This window comes from Drosophila montana, unplaced genomic scaffold (genome assembly GCF_035044405.1).
Source record: "Drosophila montana isolate Dmon_TW-CO22-7 unplaced genomic scaffold, ASM3504440v1 contig_3216_1, whole genome shotgun sequence".
NCBI lineage: Eukaryota > Metazoa > Arthropoda > Insecta > Diptera > Drosophilidae > Drosophila > Drosophila montana.
In genome coordinates, this window is record NW_026998096.1 from 53,919 (window position 1) to 71,408 (window position 17,490).

Consider the following 17,490-nt stretch of genomic DNA (forward strand, 5'->3'; position numbering starts at 1 on the left):
AAATTTAATATAAAAACATAATAGGAAATTTACAATTAATTGTATGATGCTCATCATACAATTTATTACTTAAACAAAATGTTTAAGAATGTTAAAATTACAACTAAATACAAAAATAGTGTTGGTTTTAAAAAACTTCTTTGCCATCTCGGATGCAAATCAAAATTCCAATTTGGTTTAAGACTTATTCGAAAATAATGATTAAAATATATATATGCATACATATATTTACACACTTTAAAATTAACATTTAAAATTGGATAAATACACTGTAAAATGTTTGTAAACTTGCAACTCATAAGCTATGCAATCAAATATAAAAAGCAATTTTACAAATTTCGGCGATAGAATATCTCAAAAAAATAAATGAGATTCACAGAATAGTACTGGATATTTAAAGATATATTATGCAAAATAATAACGAAAAATATATTCGAATGATAGCACAAGGGTAAAAGGGGTTCGGGAATGTGTGTACGAGTGTGTATATGAGTGTGTGTATGTGTGTATCCAAACAATTAAATCGCCCAATCACATATTGCAGTTTCTTTATATAAGACGTTTACATATTCGTTTTTCCCATCGCTTTTGAATTTTGATTTTTGCCATTGCCCTGCCAGGCAGCTAGCCTAGCAGTCCATTTCCTCCATCGTGCGCGACAAGCGATTATTGTCAATGCGTCGGCGTTGGGAACGCCTCACCGCGTCCGCCCTTCGATACGGCTCACTCTTGAGCCCCAGAAGTATATCCTCCAGCGCTCCATTGTAGACCTCGTCCTGCTGCAGCAGCTTCTTTTCCCGCACCGAATGCGTTTTGCTCTTCAGCTCATTGATGACGGCATCCTGCAAGGAGAGTGCGCAAGTTGTAGGCAACTGATTGACAACGTGCATTGAAAACAAAAGAGAAAAGTTAGATATTAACCAGCACCGGAAGTGGCCAAATAAGCATAGCATGGATTAAATTACCAATTTATCTTTTTAGAGTATATGTATTACAAATAAGTGAAAGATTAGTAAGTTTTCGAGGATTATTATAAATTTAGAAAATGTTAGAAATGTTCCTTCACTTTAAACATATTATATATACACACACACACACACACAAACATTTATTTGGTACACATGTTTCGAAAAGTGAGATCACATGGGAATTGGATTAGCAGACAGCGATATGGCATGTAAGAGGCGTTAGGGATTAGCATGGGGGACCGTCAAATAGTTAGGGACAGTTACACACAAGCCAAGCGACTTACACTAGAATATAAACACAAACAACTTCCGTCACATGCTGCCCCAAAGTACTCGACTAGATTCTAGTGGATGGTGTTGGTTGTATTGGTGGTGGTGGTGGTGGTTGTGGTGGTTGTGGTGATGATATTGGTGGTAGGTTGCTTGGGGTTAGGTTTAGGTTGCTGGCCCAAATTCAAACCGAACCCGGCAGCCTCCCCGCCTAATTTGTGTATTACTAGAATGTGTGTTAGCCAAATAACCGGTACGTGCTAGGGTTGAGTTTGCCTTGGGGAGCGAGGATTATACATAGTAGTATTGTATGCAGTTAGGGAGACATTTCCACAGTGCTATGCTGCTTGGCAAAGTCAAGCAGGCAATGTATTTGCTGCATAAATCAAAAGCATAACAGGTTACATTTCCAGAACAGAACAGAATCAATCAAATGAATGACACAAACTTGAAGGAGTTGGTCGTCTTGGTGGCTGATAAGCTTCCAGTCAGCCGTCCACTCACCTGTTGCTTTTTCTGACTGAACTTGTTGCGCAGCATGACCTGATCACTTTCCTTTTTCGATGCCGCCAAAGCAGCCGCCTGCTCCAGCCGACGGCGCTGTTCGTTCTCCTGGTCGAGTTGCTGAAATTAAATAGATTTCACATTTTTATTGAATTCCAGCAAAATTGGCCAGCCATGTGCTTACTTTAAAGGCGCGCGTAAAGCGCACAATCAATGCAAAGAATGCCGCTGCATCCGCATTGCGTGAGGAGTCCCCAAAGTATTCGACGCACTCCTTGAACGCATCCTGCGCCAATCGCAGATCGCTCTTGATCTTCTTCAGTTTGTCTTCGCTGTTGTTTAGGAAATCCCGCAGTATGTGTGTTTGCGTGCCCTTAACACGCAACTCGGCTTCCTTACGCACCAGCTCCATGCCCTTATCCAGCTCCTGGACATCAGCCACAACGTTCTCCAATGCCACAGATGCCGCCTTATCGGTGCCATACAGTTCGCACTCAAAGCTCAATAGCTCGGGAAATTTGGCCCGAATCGTGGCCACAATGTAGTGCAGCAACGAGGAGCGCTTGTCGGTTGACTTAGTGTCAATCAGAGTGTCCAGCGACTGCAGCTTAAAGCCGTAGGCCGGACCACGCTTGTTGCTATTGAGATAGTTGCCAAAGGCCAACACAATTTCCAGCACAGCTTTGAACTTGCGCGACTGTTTCAGCGAGTTGGAGGCACTGGCAATCGATTGAACTTGCTATAAATGGAGAATAGTAATGAGGAAATCGATTTAATAGATTCTATCGATGGTATATACTCATCCATTTAATACTAACCGGGCTAATGAGATGTACGCTATCGACAAAGTTGCCCATGTAGTTCATAATGGCTAGCTTGGAGGAGATGCGTTCAACGCGTGACAATTGCAACATGAATTTGTCCTCCTCGGTGAGTAGCTGCTGATCCTTACGCTCAATTATGTACTCCTTGTAGGCCTTAACCTCCGCATCGGTGGGCACCATCTTTTGCAGCAGCTCCACATTCTCCAGCGATAGCTTCTTTAAATCCAAACTATGTATGGCAGCAACAACATCATCAATGGGCATGCCCAATTTACGACGAGAGATTGCTGAAAACAGAACAAATATGTAAGAAGACAAAAGCACTTGGTATATTTCTAGGCTGTGTACTTTACCTATGTTTCTTAACCTCGTGTGCTCCAGCAGGGAGACATTATCAGGCTTCTTGAAACGTTTACTGGGATAGGAGGACAGGGCGCCATCCACCTCGCTGCCATTGCTACCATTGTGCAGACCACCGCCGATGCCGATTTTGAAGCGTTCTTCAAATTCGTTAAAGTCGATTTGCTTGAAGATCTTCTCGTCGTCCAGCTCATTGAATATGGTGCCGCGAACCTGTTGCAAAAGAGGATCGAGGGATTAGTAGAGAAAATAAAGTAATCAAATTATAATTCCTCACCTGATTCGGCTTGAGCGCTATCCAGTTAAGCGTGGGCAGCTTGTATTTGGTGGGCACCTTGCGCTTGATGGTCATAGCACCATCTGGAGCTGGCATGAAGCCTGCCACTGGTGGCGGCGGTGGCTGGAAGGAGCTCAGCATGGGCGGGGCATGTGGCGGCGAGGGAGCTGTGGAAGTTACGCTGCCATTCGGACTGCCCAGCGGACTCAGGCCCGGCATCATGGGCGGCGGTGGCGGTGCTGGTGGCGCTGGTGGTGGCGGCGGCGGCGGAGCTGTTGTTGCTGGCATGGGTGGCGGTGGTGGAGGCGGTGGTGAAACTGTGCCTGTTGCTGATCCCGTCAGCAGGCTGCCATTCACCAGCGAACCATCGCCACTGGACGCTGAACGCGGCAGTGAACGCGATAGTGTTTGCAGCTCCAGATTTTTATTGTGAAGCAGCGTATCGCGTTTCTTGAGCTCCTGTTCGTTCTGCTGCAGCATGCGTTGCAGGGCATTCAGCTGCTCCTCCAGCTGTTGCCGCATCACGGCCAGTTGTTCACGTTCCGTCTTCAGTGTCAGATTCTCCGTCTCCAGTTCGGCGAATTTATAACAGAACTCCGAGTTGCGATCTATTTCGCGCTCCAGCTGATCTTCCAGCTCCTGTACGCGCTCCAATGCAGATGTTTTCGTTTCCGAATCCTCCATCAATGCAGCCACATCAAACACATTATCCAGATAGGCCGATATTTGCACTTTTAACTCCTCGGACTCGGTTAACCGTATGCGCTCCAGATACTTATCCAAGCCCAGAGCCGTAAACTCGTACTGCAAATGGACCCGATAGTTCATATCCTCGACGGAGTGCACCACAATGTTCATGAATTGCATGCACGCGACCATAAAGTCAATGTTGAAGGCCTCAAAGTTCATGAAATATTCCATGAGTGTCTGGAAACGGCGCTGCTCCTGGCACACATCCTTGAAATTATCAAAGGAGCCCAATATGATCTCGTGCCCACCCTTGACCAGACAAATCGCCGCCAGCAGCTCCAGCACCAGGGCCTTGGTACGCAGCGACTTGTGTATCAGACTGAGAGCGATGCAGTTAATCGCCTCGCGATGCTGTATGACCATATTGAAGCCATATTTATTATTCATAATCGCACGCAGGCACATTATGGACACGTGTATATCGTCCGTGGCAGCGCCCATGTTCAGTTTGGCAATGTGACGCGACCGACGCTTCAGGCTGGGACTGTCGAGCACCTCGCCAATGGTGGGTCGCACAAAGCTATAGGAATGCGAATGATGGGAGCCCGTCTGCTGTCGGGAGCCGTCCAGCAGCAGGGAGCCATTGGTCAGATTGGTATTGCCGCTAACACCGCCGGGACTCATCGAGCTGTTGCTCAACACCACCTCGCCGGCATCCAGGCCGTTTATCAGATTCAAACGCTCCTCGGATGCGCACAGGGCGCCCTGCAAACGCTGCTCGTGTCGCATCATCTGCAGCCGAAAGCTGAGATAATCAACGAGAGCATCTAAGCCCTGATTCGTATCGTCAAGGAACTCCTTGACCCATTCGATATGATTGGTGCGCAGCGAGATCTCTAGATCCCGCAGCACCTGTGTGGACGTCGATTCGCCGACCATCTTACGTTTCTGACAAAGAAAGTAGAAGAGGTAAAGCTGTAAGTGTACAAAGAGAGAGAGAGAGAGAGAAGAGAGAAGCGGGAGAGGAAGTTCGTGTTGGTATGGGAAACAGGACAATGAGCGCAGGACAAAACAATTAATGGATTGGATGATTCGATTGTTTTTGGTGCAGGAGAAGTGTAAGGGTTTATGTGCATGAGAAAAGGGGAAGGTTGGTGGTGTGCGTGTGCGTATGAGTGTGCGAGTGTGTGTTTGTGTCAGTGTTGTGAGTAGAGAAATTGAAATTTACACATTAATATTGGAACAAACATATAGATCTTTCTTTTAATATAATTTGGAGGGGTTCTTTTTTGGTTGTTGTTGTTATTGTTCGAATAGTTGGTTAATGAGTCGCTTCTCTGCAACAACAAGAGTCAGACAAACGCACCACACACAGTAAACTACAGTGAGCTACAAAAGTATCTATATATACGAGGAGTAACTACAGCCACAGCAGGAAGAGCTGGCGCCTTTTAGAGACAAGTTAGAGAGACACAGTCATTACGAAAGCTATACGCACCACCAACTTTCAACATTTAAGCCAGCTTGGCTTCAATTGCCAACTTACCCGATGACTACGCGAAGCCTTTGGATCCAAATATGTTCGCAATTTGCTTAAGTAATGGGAGGGTGGATCCTTCGCCTGCACCATTTCCTGCAAAGAGACAAAAGTAATGATGTCAGAAAATTAAAACAAGTTTTTGGCTAAATAGAAACAAGTGCCAAGGCCGCAAACGGGTTTAAAACTTTACAGGTTCAAAGCGAAAATTTTTAATCCTTAAAGGAGTTGGTTTCCAACTCAAAAAAAACCCACCGGAGCATATTCTTATTATATAATATATTTCTTAAAATAATGTTATTTTTGTTAAGATATATATTTTGTACAATTATGCACAATAACCGCAGTCATGTTCCGGCCAAGCGTTTGCTTTCCCAATTAAAGCCCATCAATTAAACACGGCAATTGCCGCAATCCAAAAGTTTATAAATTGTTGACTAACCAAAAATGCGCTTGGACTGAGGCCAAAAGAAAATGCCTCCACACATGCATTAACACTAACTTAGCGGCTTTTACTTTTGTTTTGCTTTGGGTGTTGTGTTGTGCTGTGTTGTTTTTGCCTCTGCCTCTGCCAACTGCATATTTGTATACCATGTTTACGATAGAGCCCTGGCGAGCTCTCGCGCTCTCCCTGCTGGATCGCACTGCGATCATATAAGCATCGATAGCTTGCCTAAGTTAAAGCATGAAGCGTGGTATACTTGTTTTTGGCTTTTTACTATGCCAACAACAAAACACCGACAACAACAACAACAAGAAAAGCAACGCATGACTACAACTGAAACTATGTGTGGGTTTTGGTGCTTTGCCTGCCTGCCTGCCTGCCTGTGCAACTCGACGAGGAGAGAGAAACAAAACCAGTTTCATTCTTTTCCTAGTCAAGACTGGAGACGAAATAAATACATGCACATAGCTACTATACATATATTTGACCAGGTATGGGTATGGGGCGTCCAAGCGGCTCCAGCAGCGATTAAAAACTGCAATTTATCGCAGTCATAATAATTTGCATTTTGTCACTGTGAGCCCCGCCAGTGTGCGGTGGTGTTCCAAGCGGATTGGATTGCCAATGGGCTGTTGTGGTCGTGGTCGTGGTGGTGGTGGTGGTGGTGGTGGTGGTGGGATTGGCTGTAGCCAAAGTCCTCGCCGACTCTAGTCCATTGTTTGTGGGCTGCGTTTTCATTCAAGAAGTGCCTGAATTATGGAAAACAGGTCTGCTGGCATGCAGGCGGTTTTAGGAAACAACCAACAAAAGACAAGACAGCGACGAGATCTTGAGTTGTATATACATACAGCTACATATACCCTGTATGCAATGAGCAGCAGAGGGTAGTCCGGGATTTGTAGTGAAGAGGACATGGCGATGTACATATATAGTCACATTAAAGTCAATCATGTTCGTCTCTATGAATCTAATCCCATTATATAATCCCAGCTTTAAGTCGCTCGTTTATAACTGAATGAACTATATAATACAGATTGGTCATCGAGTAACCCGTATAGAGCACAATTTCCAGCGTAACTCCTAGTCAGTCCTGGGCATAGTTATGTGATCTCAGCGTCTTTTTGGCTGTGCTACTCCAACGCCAATGGCGAATATTTTCTAGGCGCAGCTCTTGAAAATTCAGTGACCCAGTTTAATGCTCTGGCCAGAGCCTCTATAGAACCGAGCCAAAATAAAGGCGAACAGAACCCAGGCACGCTCCGCTGCACAAGTTAATAGTTTCGTCAAAGCCCAAACGGAGCACGCAAATGTGGATTTGTGTAGACATGGATCTATAACACATGTAGGCTTGTGTATGTGCCCCCACACTGCCGCCCATCTGTTCTGTCTGGCTTAATATAATACCGAAATGTTAAATGGTTTATTTTAATGCCCCAGCCGAGCATTGTTCAACGCCATTTGAATTCAACAAACGCCGAAATCGTTTTGAAATTGGATTCATTTTGCACTTTAACAGGCATCAAACGCGACAAGCGACATCAAAAAACGAAGCGACGAGCACGCACTGAATAATGATATAGATATATATATATATTTAAACACACATAATGACGTATATATAAACAGATATATATCAGCCCGAACACATGCCCAATATGAATTTCGGACGAGTTAAGCTGAGTTCAGCGCTTTACGAATTTGAAGATGAATTGCACTCAGTTCTGAATGTCAAGTGCAGAGGATCAAAGTACACGGTTCAGATGTCAGCTAAAGAGGGCATTATAATTGATGTTAACAACGAGTTAATGTACTTTTTTTTTAGGAACAGGTTCACAAGTACTCAAAATTCAACATCATTCAAGTTGAGTTGAGTGAAGTAGATATATATCTACCCTTGCAATATGATCACAAACTGCTGAATAAGGAAAACTCAGAAGTAGCAAATGACTTAAAAAGTTTCTTGTTCAGGATTTTAATTTACAGTCTATTTTTTTGGATGAACTAGAACTAGAAATAACTCTCTCTAACTGTCTCTAAGTCTCTCTCAAGAAAATAAATTTGTTTTGGGTAGAAATCAAATGTAGCCCACATTTTCCATATGAAAATATAAGAGACTTGCAATATTTTCAGTAGAACGGGCAATTTTAAATTGCAAATTGAAATGTTTCAAGTATTTAAAAGCAAGGTTTCAAACAAATCCTGGATTTAACAAAGACAGAGAGCTAGTTCGGACCGTGAACCGAACCGGGGAGCATTTTTTTTGTTTTGGGATGGCAGCCCTGGTTTATTTGGATTCATGTTCATGTTTCTCATACGCACAATATATACATAGTATATAGTATATAGTAAATAGTATTAGTATATGCTTTGGCATTTATCTAACGCACATGTGAGCAACAATTGGGCCGCATGACACTTGGCATAGTTAATTAGAGCGGCGACAATGTCGAGAGAAACTCAAAGGTCGCAGTTCAAGACTTAGAAACTGTTTTAGGCGTTGGCCTTCCGCTGAATGTTTTATGTTAAATGAACAGGGGGAGAGGGGGAGGGAGAGGGAGAGAGAGACGGGCAGCAGGTCCCATAATGCGGTTGTCCACATTTAATCTGCAAAAATTTCGCGTTTGCCATAAACAGGAAGTGCCTGATGATAAACACGCAGACATGTGTCCGGCCCCCTGTCCGGCAGGGGAAGGGACGGGCGGGGACGAATCGGTTTAGGCAGTTTTTAGATATGGCGACGCACATAAATCGGAAATTATGGAGTCTACTTACTTGATCGCATATCATGTCCCACTTCTTCTCGTCATCGTAGTTACGCAAGAGCTTTGCTTTGTCCGGCGGCAGATCCATGGAAGCCTGTAAAAAACGAAATAAATGTAAACAATTAAAATATATGTTTAAACATTGCAAATCTTCAAGAACAATGCGAATCATTTGCTTTAATGAACTGACGAAACTCGAGTGAGTGAAAAACCTAAATTAACCGAATCAAACGTTTCGCCAGGTGTAGCTACAGTCATCGTATGCAAAGCACAAAATACTTAAATTAGTCCAAGTTTAATTTCCCATTAGAAAAGTAACTTCTAAACACTTCTAAAGACGGAATTTTTCATTTACTTCAGTCATATAGCCTATAAAAAAGGAACATGTCACGCGTAAAAGTAAAGATTGCAATTATCAGTTGCTGATCAATTTTGCACTGAGAAAAGATAGATAATAGCTCACAGGGTGGGTTTCCTTCAAAAAGACCTTAAAGATACCCAATGCTGTAGAAGATAAAGGAATATATGTTCTATACGAAATAGACCTTTATCTGTGACACTTACAAATGTTATCTTCTGTTATCTTCCCGAAAAGGAACTAGCATAAGATAAAAGTAAAAGGATTCACTTTACAAGCATTATAACATTTCAAAGATACTTTTGTATCTATCAGCTGGAAGAAGTTTTAGATATAGACTAGATTTCACAGCTGTGCTAATGCTCACAAGGCTTGTTTCCTTATTGACCAAAGGTAAACCCAGACAATTCGTGGCTAGAGAGCATACAATTTACACCTGACCCTGCTGCACCTGTGTACAGCAACAACAAAAGACCAAAATTTGCTATAAGGTGAGGGCATTTGCATTTTAGACGCATCTGATGATTTTATGAGCCCACGACTCGCTCAACCAAAAACATCAATCATCAGCCCAACAAATGCCAGTCAAGTGTGATGCCATTGTACATTAAATGTACATTGTATATTTAACATTTTACGGAGAATATATCCCGACCATAATGAAATCAACAAACAGACGTTAACGTGACTTCAATTTGGGTGCAGCTGCAGCCAAGTTCTAATTGGATTGCCAACACACGAGGCACGCAGGAAAAGGTGCGGATGGCAAGAGGAAGAGGTCGTTCATTTGGACAGGACGTTGATAAGAATGAAAAATAAACATGAGCATATAAAACAAATTGGAAAATTCAATTCGTTGCGAGTCAAATTAAATAAATAGTTGTTGCACGGAAATATCGTATAAAATATATAGAATATGCTGCTCAACAATCCTGCTTAATTATAAACTATTCCTCTTTTTGTTGAAGAAATCCTTTGTTAATATATCTTTCAACCAAGAAATTAACGGCTTGTTTATTTTTAAATGTGCCTATATGTGTGCCAATTGAAATTGAAATCTTTTGGAATTACTCAGTATTAAATCTGCTCACATATACGATTTGCGTATGAAAATCCGTATAATGAATCACGCCATGCGGTCTAGTATATAGAAAATAAGTCTATCAAAAAGAGAATTAATAGGAAATTGACAAACGCAAAGGTGATCGAGCTCAAAGTACCCTGTAACTTTCGGAAATCACAATTTTAATAAAATTAATAATATATATATAATATATATATATATATATCTGATTGTGTTCAATTACAAAAGGCAAATGAAGCGTGGTTTGTTTTAGTTACTCTTCTTAAATTTAATAAGTATTGAATATAAAATTGCGACATGCGGCTTATCAACAAAAAGATGCGAAAATCTTTCGATTATTTATGCATTCGAATTATTATTCCCTTTTTACAGTTGCGGTCATATAGTTATAGTATAGTCATATAGTTATAGCAGTTCCAGCGTAATCCCGATGACTTCTAAATGGAATATAAAATTCGAGGCGCTTACTCATCTGTCAAGAGCGTAGATCAGGCTTTTCAAAGGGGCTCCCATGGGGGGCTACCCATTATTTATGCACACCCGAACACACACATACACACCCACACACACGCACATACATAGGCGCGCACACACTCATTGAACAAAATTTTAAAATGCGTATCCGGTACAACGGTCGGGCAGTTGGATTATTATGTGTTGTCGACTAATTTATATAGAAAAAAAGCCGCTATTTATTTTTGCCTGCTCTGGCATAAATATTAAGCGGCCATGCACAATGCGGAGCGAGAGAAAGAGAGAGAGAGGCTTTTGTCATTTATTATTCCAAAGTATACACAATCGTATATTTATATTGTTTGTTGTTTAAAAAGCGCGTCGAGGCAAATCACTCAGCGTCAAGAGGCAGAGCCTCACGGGCAGGGAGGGGGCAATGGGGGGGGGGGGGGGGGGAGTCAAGGAAAAGGTGACTGGGCGGTGCGACATTGGAGGGCGATCTCCGCAAGGGCAGTCCCCACACTCAATAGGAAAAAAAAGGCGCACTCCCCAACACATGATGTTAATAATAATAAAAATAATTAATCAATAAAACGTTGCAATCATTTTTAATTCCATTTTCCATTTACTCAATTTTTGCATGTGAAATGTTTATGAACAAATGTTACATTCAGCACGTTTCGTAAGGCAAACAAATAATAAATAAACAACTCGGAAAGAAAATTGCATGACAAAGAAATAATTGTTTTGGCTTAATTAACAGACAACTAAAACTGGGAAGAGCGTGTAAATTCATAATAATTGACTGTGAAAAACAAGATCATACGAAAATGTATTTAATTAGCATCAGGTAACAGCTGGGAGCAAAATTTAACTGAACAAAATTAAAAAACAATGTAATGCGAATTAAATACAGAAAAAATATTACGCTGTGTGCACTTAAAACAAATTAATGCCTTCCGTTGCGATTCTCATAAGCTCAGGAAGATTAAAAAAAGCGAGAGAGAGACAGACAATTTCTATACGATTAAGCGACAGAGCCTTTCTTTGCGATCTCGTGAGGGAGATGCACTAATCGAGAGAGCGAAAGAGAGAGATAGACAGATACTCTCTAAACGACGGATTAAAAGATACATTAAAAACGAGAAAGAAGTGCTATCTTCGGCACACCGAAGATTTAATACCCTTGCAGACCCAACCTTTTCAAAATGCTTACAGTGCTTTGCCCGATTCTAAGAAGCACAGGGAAAATAGTTAATGCCGAGTATGGTTAAGATACCATGAAAAACAAAACAGGTTTCCGTACAACAACTTAATTTTCGACCGATCGTTCCTATGGCAGCTATATGATATAGTAGCCCGATGTGAATAAGATTTTGCATAAGTGGAGGGAGCATAGTAAAACTAATAAATGCCGAGTTTGGTCAAGATATCTTGAAAAACAAAAAAAAATTCCATACAACAGCATAATTTTCGACCGATCGTTCCTATGGCAGCTATATGATATAGTTGTCCGATCTTAATAGGATTTTGCATATATATGGGGAGCGTAGTAAAACTAATAAATACCGAGTTTGGTCAAGATATATTGAAAACATACAAATTTTCCATACAAAAAACTTAATTTTCGACCGATTGTTCCTATGGCAGCTATATGATATAGTTGCCCGATCTGAATAGAATTTTGCATATATATGGGGAGCTTAGTAAAACTAATAAGTTCCGAGTTTGGTCAAGATATCTTGAAAAACATAAAAATTTTCCATACAAAAACTTAATTTTCGACCGATCGTTCCTATGGCAGCTATATGATATAGTTGTCCGATCTTAATAGGATTTTGCATATATATGGGGAACGTAGTAAAACTAATAAATACCAAGTTTAGTAAAGATAACTTTATAAACAAAAATGTTTTTCATACAAGAACCTACTTTTCGACCGATCGTTCCTATGGCAGCTATATGATATAGTGGTCCGATCCAGCTGGTTTTGACATATGAGCTGCGTGCAACAGAAAGAGGGACTTCTGCAAAGTTTCATAAAGATAGCTTTAAAACTGAGAGACTAGTTCGCATAGAAACAGACAGACGGACAGACGGACAGACGGACATGGCTATATCAACTCGGCTGTTGATACTGATCAAGAATATATATACTTTATGGGGTCGGAGATGTCTCCTTCTATGCGTTACACATTTCACGACAAAATTATAATACCCTCTGCAAGGGTATAAAAAAAGATAGAGAGAGATAGGGGTAGGGACGGATGAAAAGACATTGAGAAAAGTGCGATATAGATTGTGGGAGACAAGAAAGGAAGAGCAGAGTGGAACACAAAAATGAAGGTGAATAATTAATGACAATGACAGCATAAAAGGAAGGGACAAAAGGAACAAACGATAGTTAAAGAGTGTCAAAGGAAGGAAAAGATGTGTCTATGCAACAATCTTGACGATCTTTAACACACTTGGCACATGATCTGCATATGATATAAGAAAATGTGTATACAAAAAGTTGTGTATTTAGACGATTAGATCAACTCAGGTCGGAAATTCGCCATTTGCCGGTTTCGCACATTTGTGCCTCTATTTTAGCATTAATAAAAAGCAAGAATATTTTCCAATCCCAAGTCCGAGCATACATAATTATAACTATAATCGCCCAACTGCAGATGCAGAACAAAGTGCAATGTAATTTATGTGCTCTACACGGCTTGTTTATTGGTCTTACATCAGTTCACATCGAGTCTATGCTCGTTTACTGTTTTTGTGCGCATCAGAACAAATGCATCTGGTTTCTTTTTTTTTTTGCCCCACTATTTGCAGACCGCAAGAAGCTAATGCCCCCAAAAGGGACCGCCAAGGAAGTTGAAGCGTAGCGATAAGGAAATGCCAACCATCTATGTAGTATACATACATAATATACATACAAAATAGATAAACACAAACACAAAGACTGGATGTGTATGGTGGCAATCGGTTGGTCTCTTTTATTTTCGCAGTCATTAGATAAAGCCCAGCAAATGGGCAAATGGGCAAAAGCTGACAAAGTCATCAAAGTGCTGAATGACTTATAAACAATGAGTATTAATTCAACAAAAACAACAGCTGCGGCTTTGCCAGACCTGTGGTCGGTCTGTCAGCCGCTGGAAATGCCATTAGGGGGAGCCACTCAGACCAGACACTAATAGCCGGGACATATATATTCTAGATAAAGATGAATTGCGCTTGCTACTGAAACCCTTTGCACGACGATGATGATGATGTTGTTGATAATGATGATAGTTATGATAATGGTGGTTATGATTAAATGAGTGAAAGTCATTTGTGTGTCGAGAAAGTTTGTAAATTAATGAGGATTTTATGTGGTTAGTCTGACAACACCCACAGCCGAGACATAAGCACAGCCATCGCCATCAGCATCCCAGACAGTCGGGGCGATTGGGTTAAGCCTATTAAGTTTTATGGATATTAAAATGCTATTAAAAAATTAACCAACTATTAATTATGATTGACTCAACATAAACCAAAGAAAGCAGTGCTTGGATTTAGCTGCAAGCCGGGCTTGAACCAAATCAGTTCGAAAATGAAATTTAAATTTACTTTTTACTTAAAACCGAATCCTAAATCAAAGCAGTTGCCCATAAAACAGCCTAACTGAAAGTTGAACCAGGTCATTTTTGAAAGAATGGTGCAAAATATAAACAATTTTTAGAGAGACCCAAATCCAAAGTATGAAAAACTTTGGTCCCTATTTTTGCATCGGATAATTTAAAGTTCAAAACAAATTTAGCCCGCATCTTGTATATGAAAAAATGCAGGGATAGACATAATTTCAAAAACAGCGGGCAATTTTAACTGTATAATTGAATTGTTTAAATAAAGTTTTTTTAATTACTGAGAAACCAAGGCTTGAACTAAAAGTTGGGTTTAAGGATGTGGAAAACTAGCTTCGCAAAGCTAACCCCAATTCAGGATGTTTGTTCGCAACGAAGACTTTAATAGATATATATTTAAAAGTAAGTCAGTTTCAGAATCTTAAACATAGTTACATGGGTCGCTCGGAGAACAAAATATCCATGCAAAATATTTCTTATATTCATTTAATTTGATTGCTTTGCAATTAGCTAGCCGAATTAGTACAATGGAATTAATATCTTGAAATACAGAAACTCATCCAACTCTTGAAAGTGCTATATACAGATTTATAGAGGGAAGATGTTTTCATATCAACTGAGATCTACGGCAAAATGTAAATGTCATATATTCAAGCCAAAGAGCGTCTGTTGCTCTGTGGATATTGTCTCTGCAGACATTTGTTTGCTCAGCTTGATCCTCAATCAATTTGCTGAATGCATCCGCAGAAAATGCAAAGTTCAATCAACCCACGCAGCTAACCGGAAACATCTGCGTCGACTGCACCCGATTAGACATAAAACGCAAATTATTAGCGGCAATGTTGGCAAAAACTATTTATAACCATGAATCAGGCAAACAATTGCCTTCAATTGTGGCACGGACTGTGCAAGGGCAAAGGCAGCCAGAGAGAGAAAGAAACAGAGGAGGGAGAAACACACAGAGAGAGGGAGAGCGAGAGACACTTAGTAGCTCCCAAACAAAAGTAAACACAAATTAGCCTAAACCTTTTGGAATGGCGAGTCGAGGCCAAGTCGAACGAACGCTACCGAAATGACAAAACAAATTTTGGAGAAACACAAAATAAAAAAACTAAATGTAAACAAAGCAGTTAAACACTTCCAGTGCCAAAATGAGGGGCGAGGGGTTAACCAGAATAATCAACAAGTGCTATCTATGGCGAATTGAACGTTTGAATACCCTTGAATAGAGATACGTTAATAAGATCAAAGGCAATATTTTCAATGTTTAGCTAATTGAAGCTCATGCGAAACGAATCCAGAAAATACACAATACATATAGATCGTACAATGATTTTATAGCTGTGATAGTTATTGTTAGATAAGAAGATTTTGTTTAAAGATTTCAAATCGAAATTTTGACATTGTAACAAAAATTGTACATTTGATTTCTGCAATATTTCAGAAAATATTTATTAAAACACAAATTAAGAAATTTCTTATTCGTGCGCACATACGTGCGAATCGTTAAAGAAACAACATTTTTCCCACCCATAAAACGATGGCATAACATGCATTAATTATTTACCAAACATGCATAAATCACCTATATTTACATGTTGCATGCAACCTGAACGAAACAATGCTGCCCCCATATCGACTAAGCAAAAGGGGTAAAAAGTAAACGACAAAAGAACGCGTTGAGCGAGGTTTCATATTACATCGACTGGGAACGATGATAAGTGAGAATTTGAGCTGCGCATATAATAAATTCAGATTTCGTGTTTTTCGTCTACTTCTTCTGGTTTATTTTGAATACTTATTCTCAATTTGGGTGCGAATGGCAGATAAGCTAAGCCGCAACAGCAGCCCCAATGAGTCAGCAGTGGGAAAGAGAGCGGCGACAATCGATCAATTTGCGTTTAATTGCCATTTGCATGCGTCTGCGTTTGGATTTCAGCTCGGGATTGGGTCACACTCATTTGTTGTACTTTTTTTTTTTTGTGGCAACAAATTTTATATTATTTTTTTTATTTCTGCTTTTGGCAATATAAAAGCGCGCGCCCATTGTTTAATTAAGTTGACTTTGTTGCGCGGAGTGCTGTGGAGCAGCACTTCACATGCATGACAAACAGAACAGAACGCCGACGGAGTGAGAGAGAGAGAGAGCGAGAGAGAGGGATAGAGATGGAAAGACACATACATACATATACAGAACGCACACGAGACAATACACAGCTGAACTCTTGTGCGTGCCAAACGTACGGAAACTCACATTCCATTTTCTAAACATGCCTGAGAACATTTCTTTTAGCAATAAATCATGAAAAGGGAAACAATTACCGACTTTGTTCTTTAAAAAAAAACTATCAAGTATTGCCCGGCTTTGAAAGGGCAGATTATTTTTCATTTTATTTAAATATGCCACTTCGTGCGAAAATCGGTGAAACAGATGTTAATTTAATTTTAGTCCCAAGATTTACGCTTTTTTAAAACTCGTTTCATTTAAGGGTATAAGCGAATTATGTCAGCTGTGACTAATTCAGATTCCTAGCTCTTACGGTCAGTTATTTAGTCAATTAGGGCAAATAGTTATATTAAGATGAAATATTTTGTAAGTCTGTTGGCCACAAACGTCAAAACTGCGGCACAACTGGAGCTGCATTTTCTAATAAATTGTAATTGACTAAAACGTGGGCCTACATTATGAGTAAACATGCATCAATGGAGACGCCATAAGTTCGACTGGGGTCATCAAATCGTACAAACACACACATACAACAAATGATGAGCTCATCAATCACATGCATTTAGAGTAGGAGAGCGGAAGAGTGGGTTAAGGGTATATACGGATAAGGATAACGTATATTATCCGTTTAACGTTGCACTTACCAAGACTTTGGCGAATCGACGATCCAGCTCATCGGTGGTGGGCATCGGCTGTTGGCTGCGACTGCGCACGCTCGGCTGCCGGACATGATGGTACTGGGAGCTGGAGCCGATGTCGTAGCGCAGATCCTGCTTTTGGAGTGTGCCCATGCCGGGCGGCGCATTGTGATGGCCATTGCGGTGCATGGAGTGTGTGCTCTGGTGCTGATGCAATGGCGGATGCGGATGCTGCTGCTGCTGCTGCAGTTGCTCCTCTCTGTCCACATCGGCATTGGTGATGTTGCGTGATTTGACTGCGCCCATTATGGTTGCAAAGCGGCCGCTGCCCGCCGATGCTGCGCCAGTTGTTGCTGTTGTTATTGTGGTGCACCAGCCGCCAGCACCACCGCCACCGCCGCCGCCTCCGCCGCCTCCGCCTCCACCGCCTGCCCCACCGCCACCGTCGTTGCGGGCGTCGCCGGCCTCGATGCTCG

General features: G+C 41.1%; 1 protein-coding gene across 4 annotated transcripts; it reads right to left on the reverse strand.

Moving 5' to 3' along the window:
• Window positions 1-384: 384 nt before the first annotated feature.
• On the reverse strand, window positions 385-17,415 carry Frl (formin-like protein). 4 transcript variants are annotated; one of them, XM_064688771.1, is made up of 9 exons: window positions 17,021-17,415; window positions 8,648-8,731; window positions 5,440-5,526; window positions 3,204-4,841; window positions 2,920-3,139; window positions 2,561-2,853; window positions 1,927-2,481; window positions 1,743-1,862; window positions 385-872 (listed from the first exon to the last, which is right to left on the reverse strand). In XM_064688771.1, exons 1-9 carry the CDS (start codon window positions 17,318-17,320, stop codon window positions 630-632), a joined length of 3,540 nt encoding a protein of 1,179 aa, XP_064544841.1. In that variant the 5' UTR covers window positions 17,321-17,415; the 3' UTR covers window positions 385-629. The 4 variants fall into 4 exon arrangements, with proteins under 4 accessions (XP_064544841.1, XP_064544839.1, XP_064544838.1 ...); XM_064688769.1 differs by having other exon boundaries at window positions 3,204-4,868; XM_064688768.1 differs by having other exon boundaries at window positions 385-842; window positions 17,021-17,411.
• Window positions 17,416-17,490: the final 75 nt, after the last annotated feature.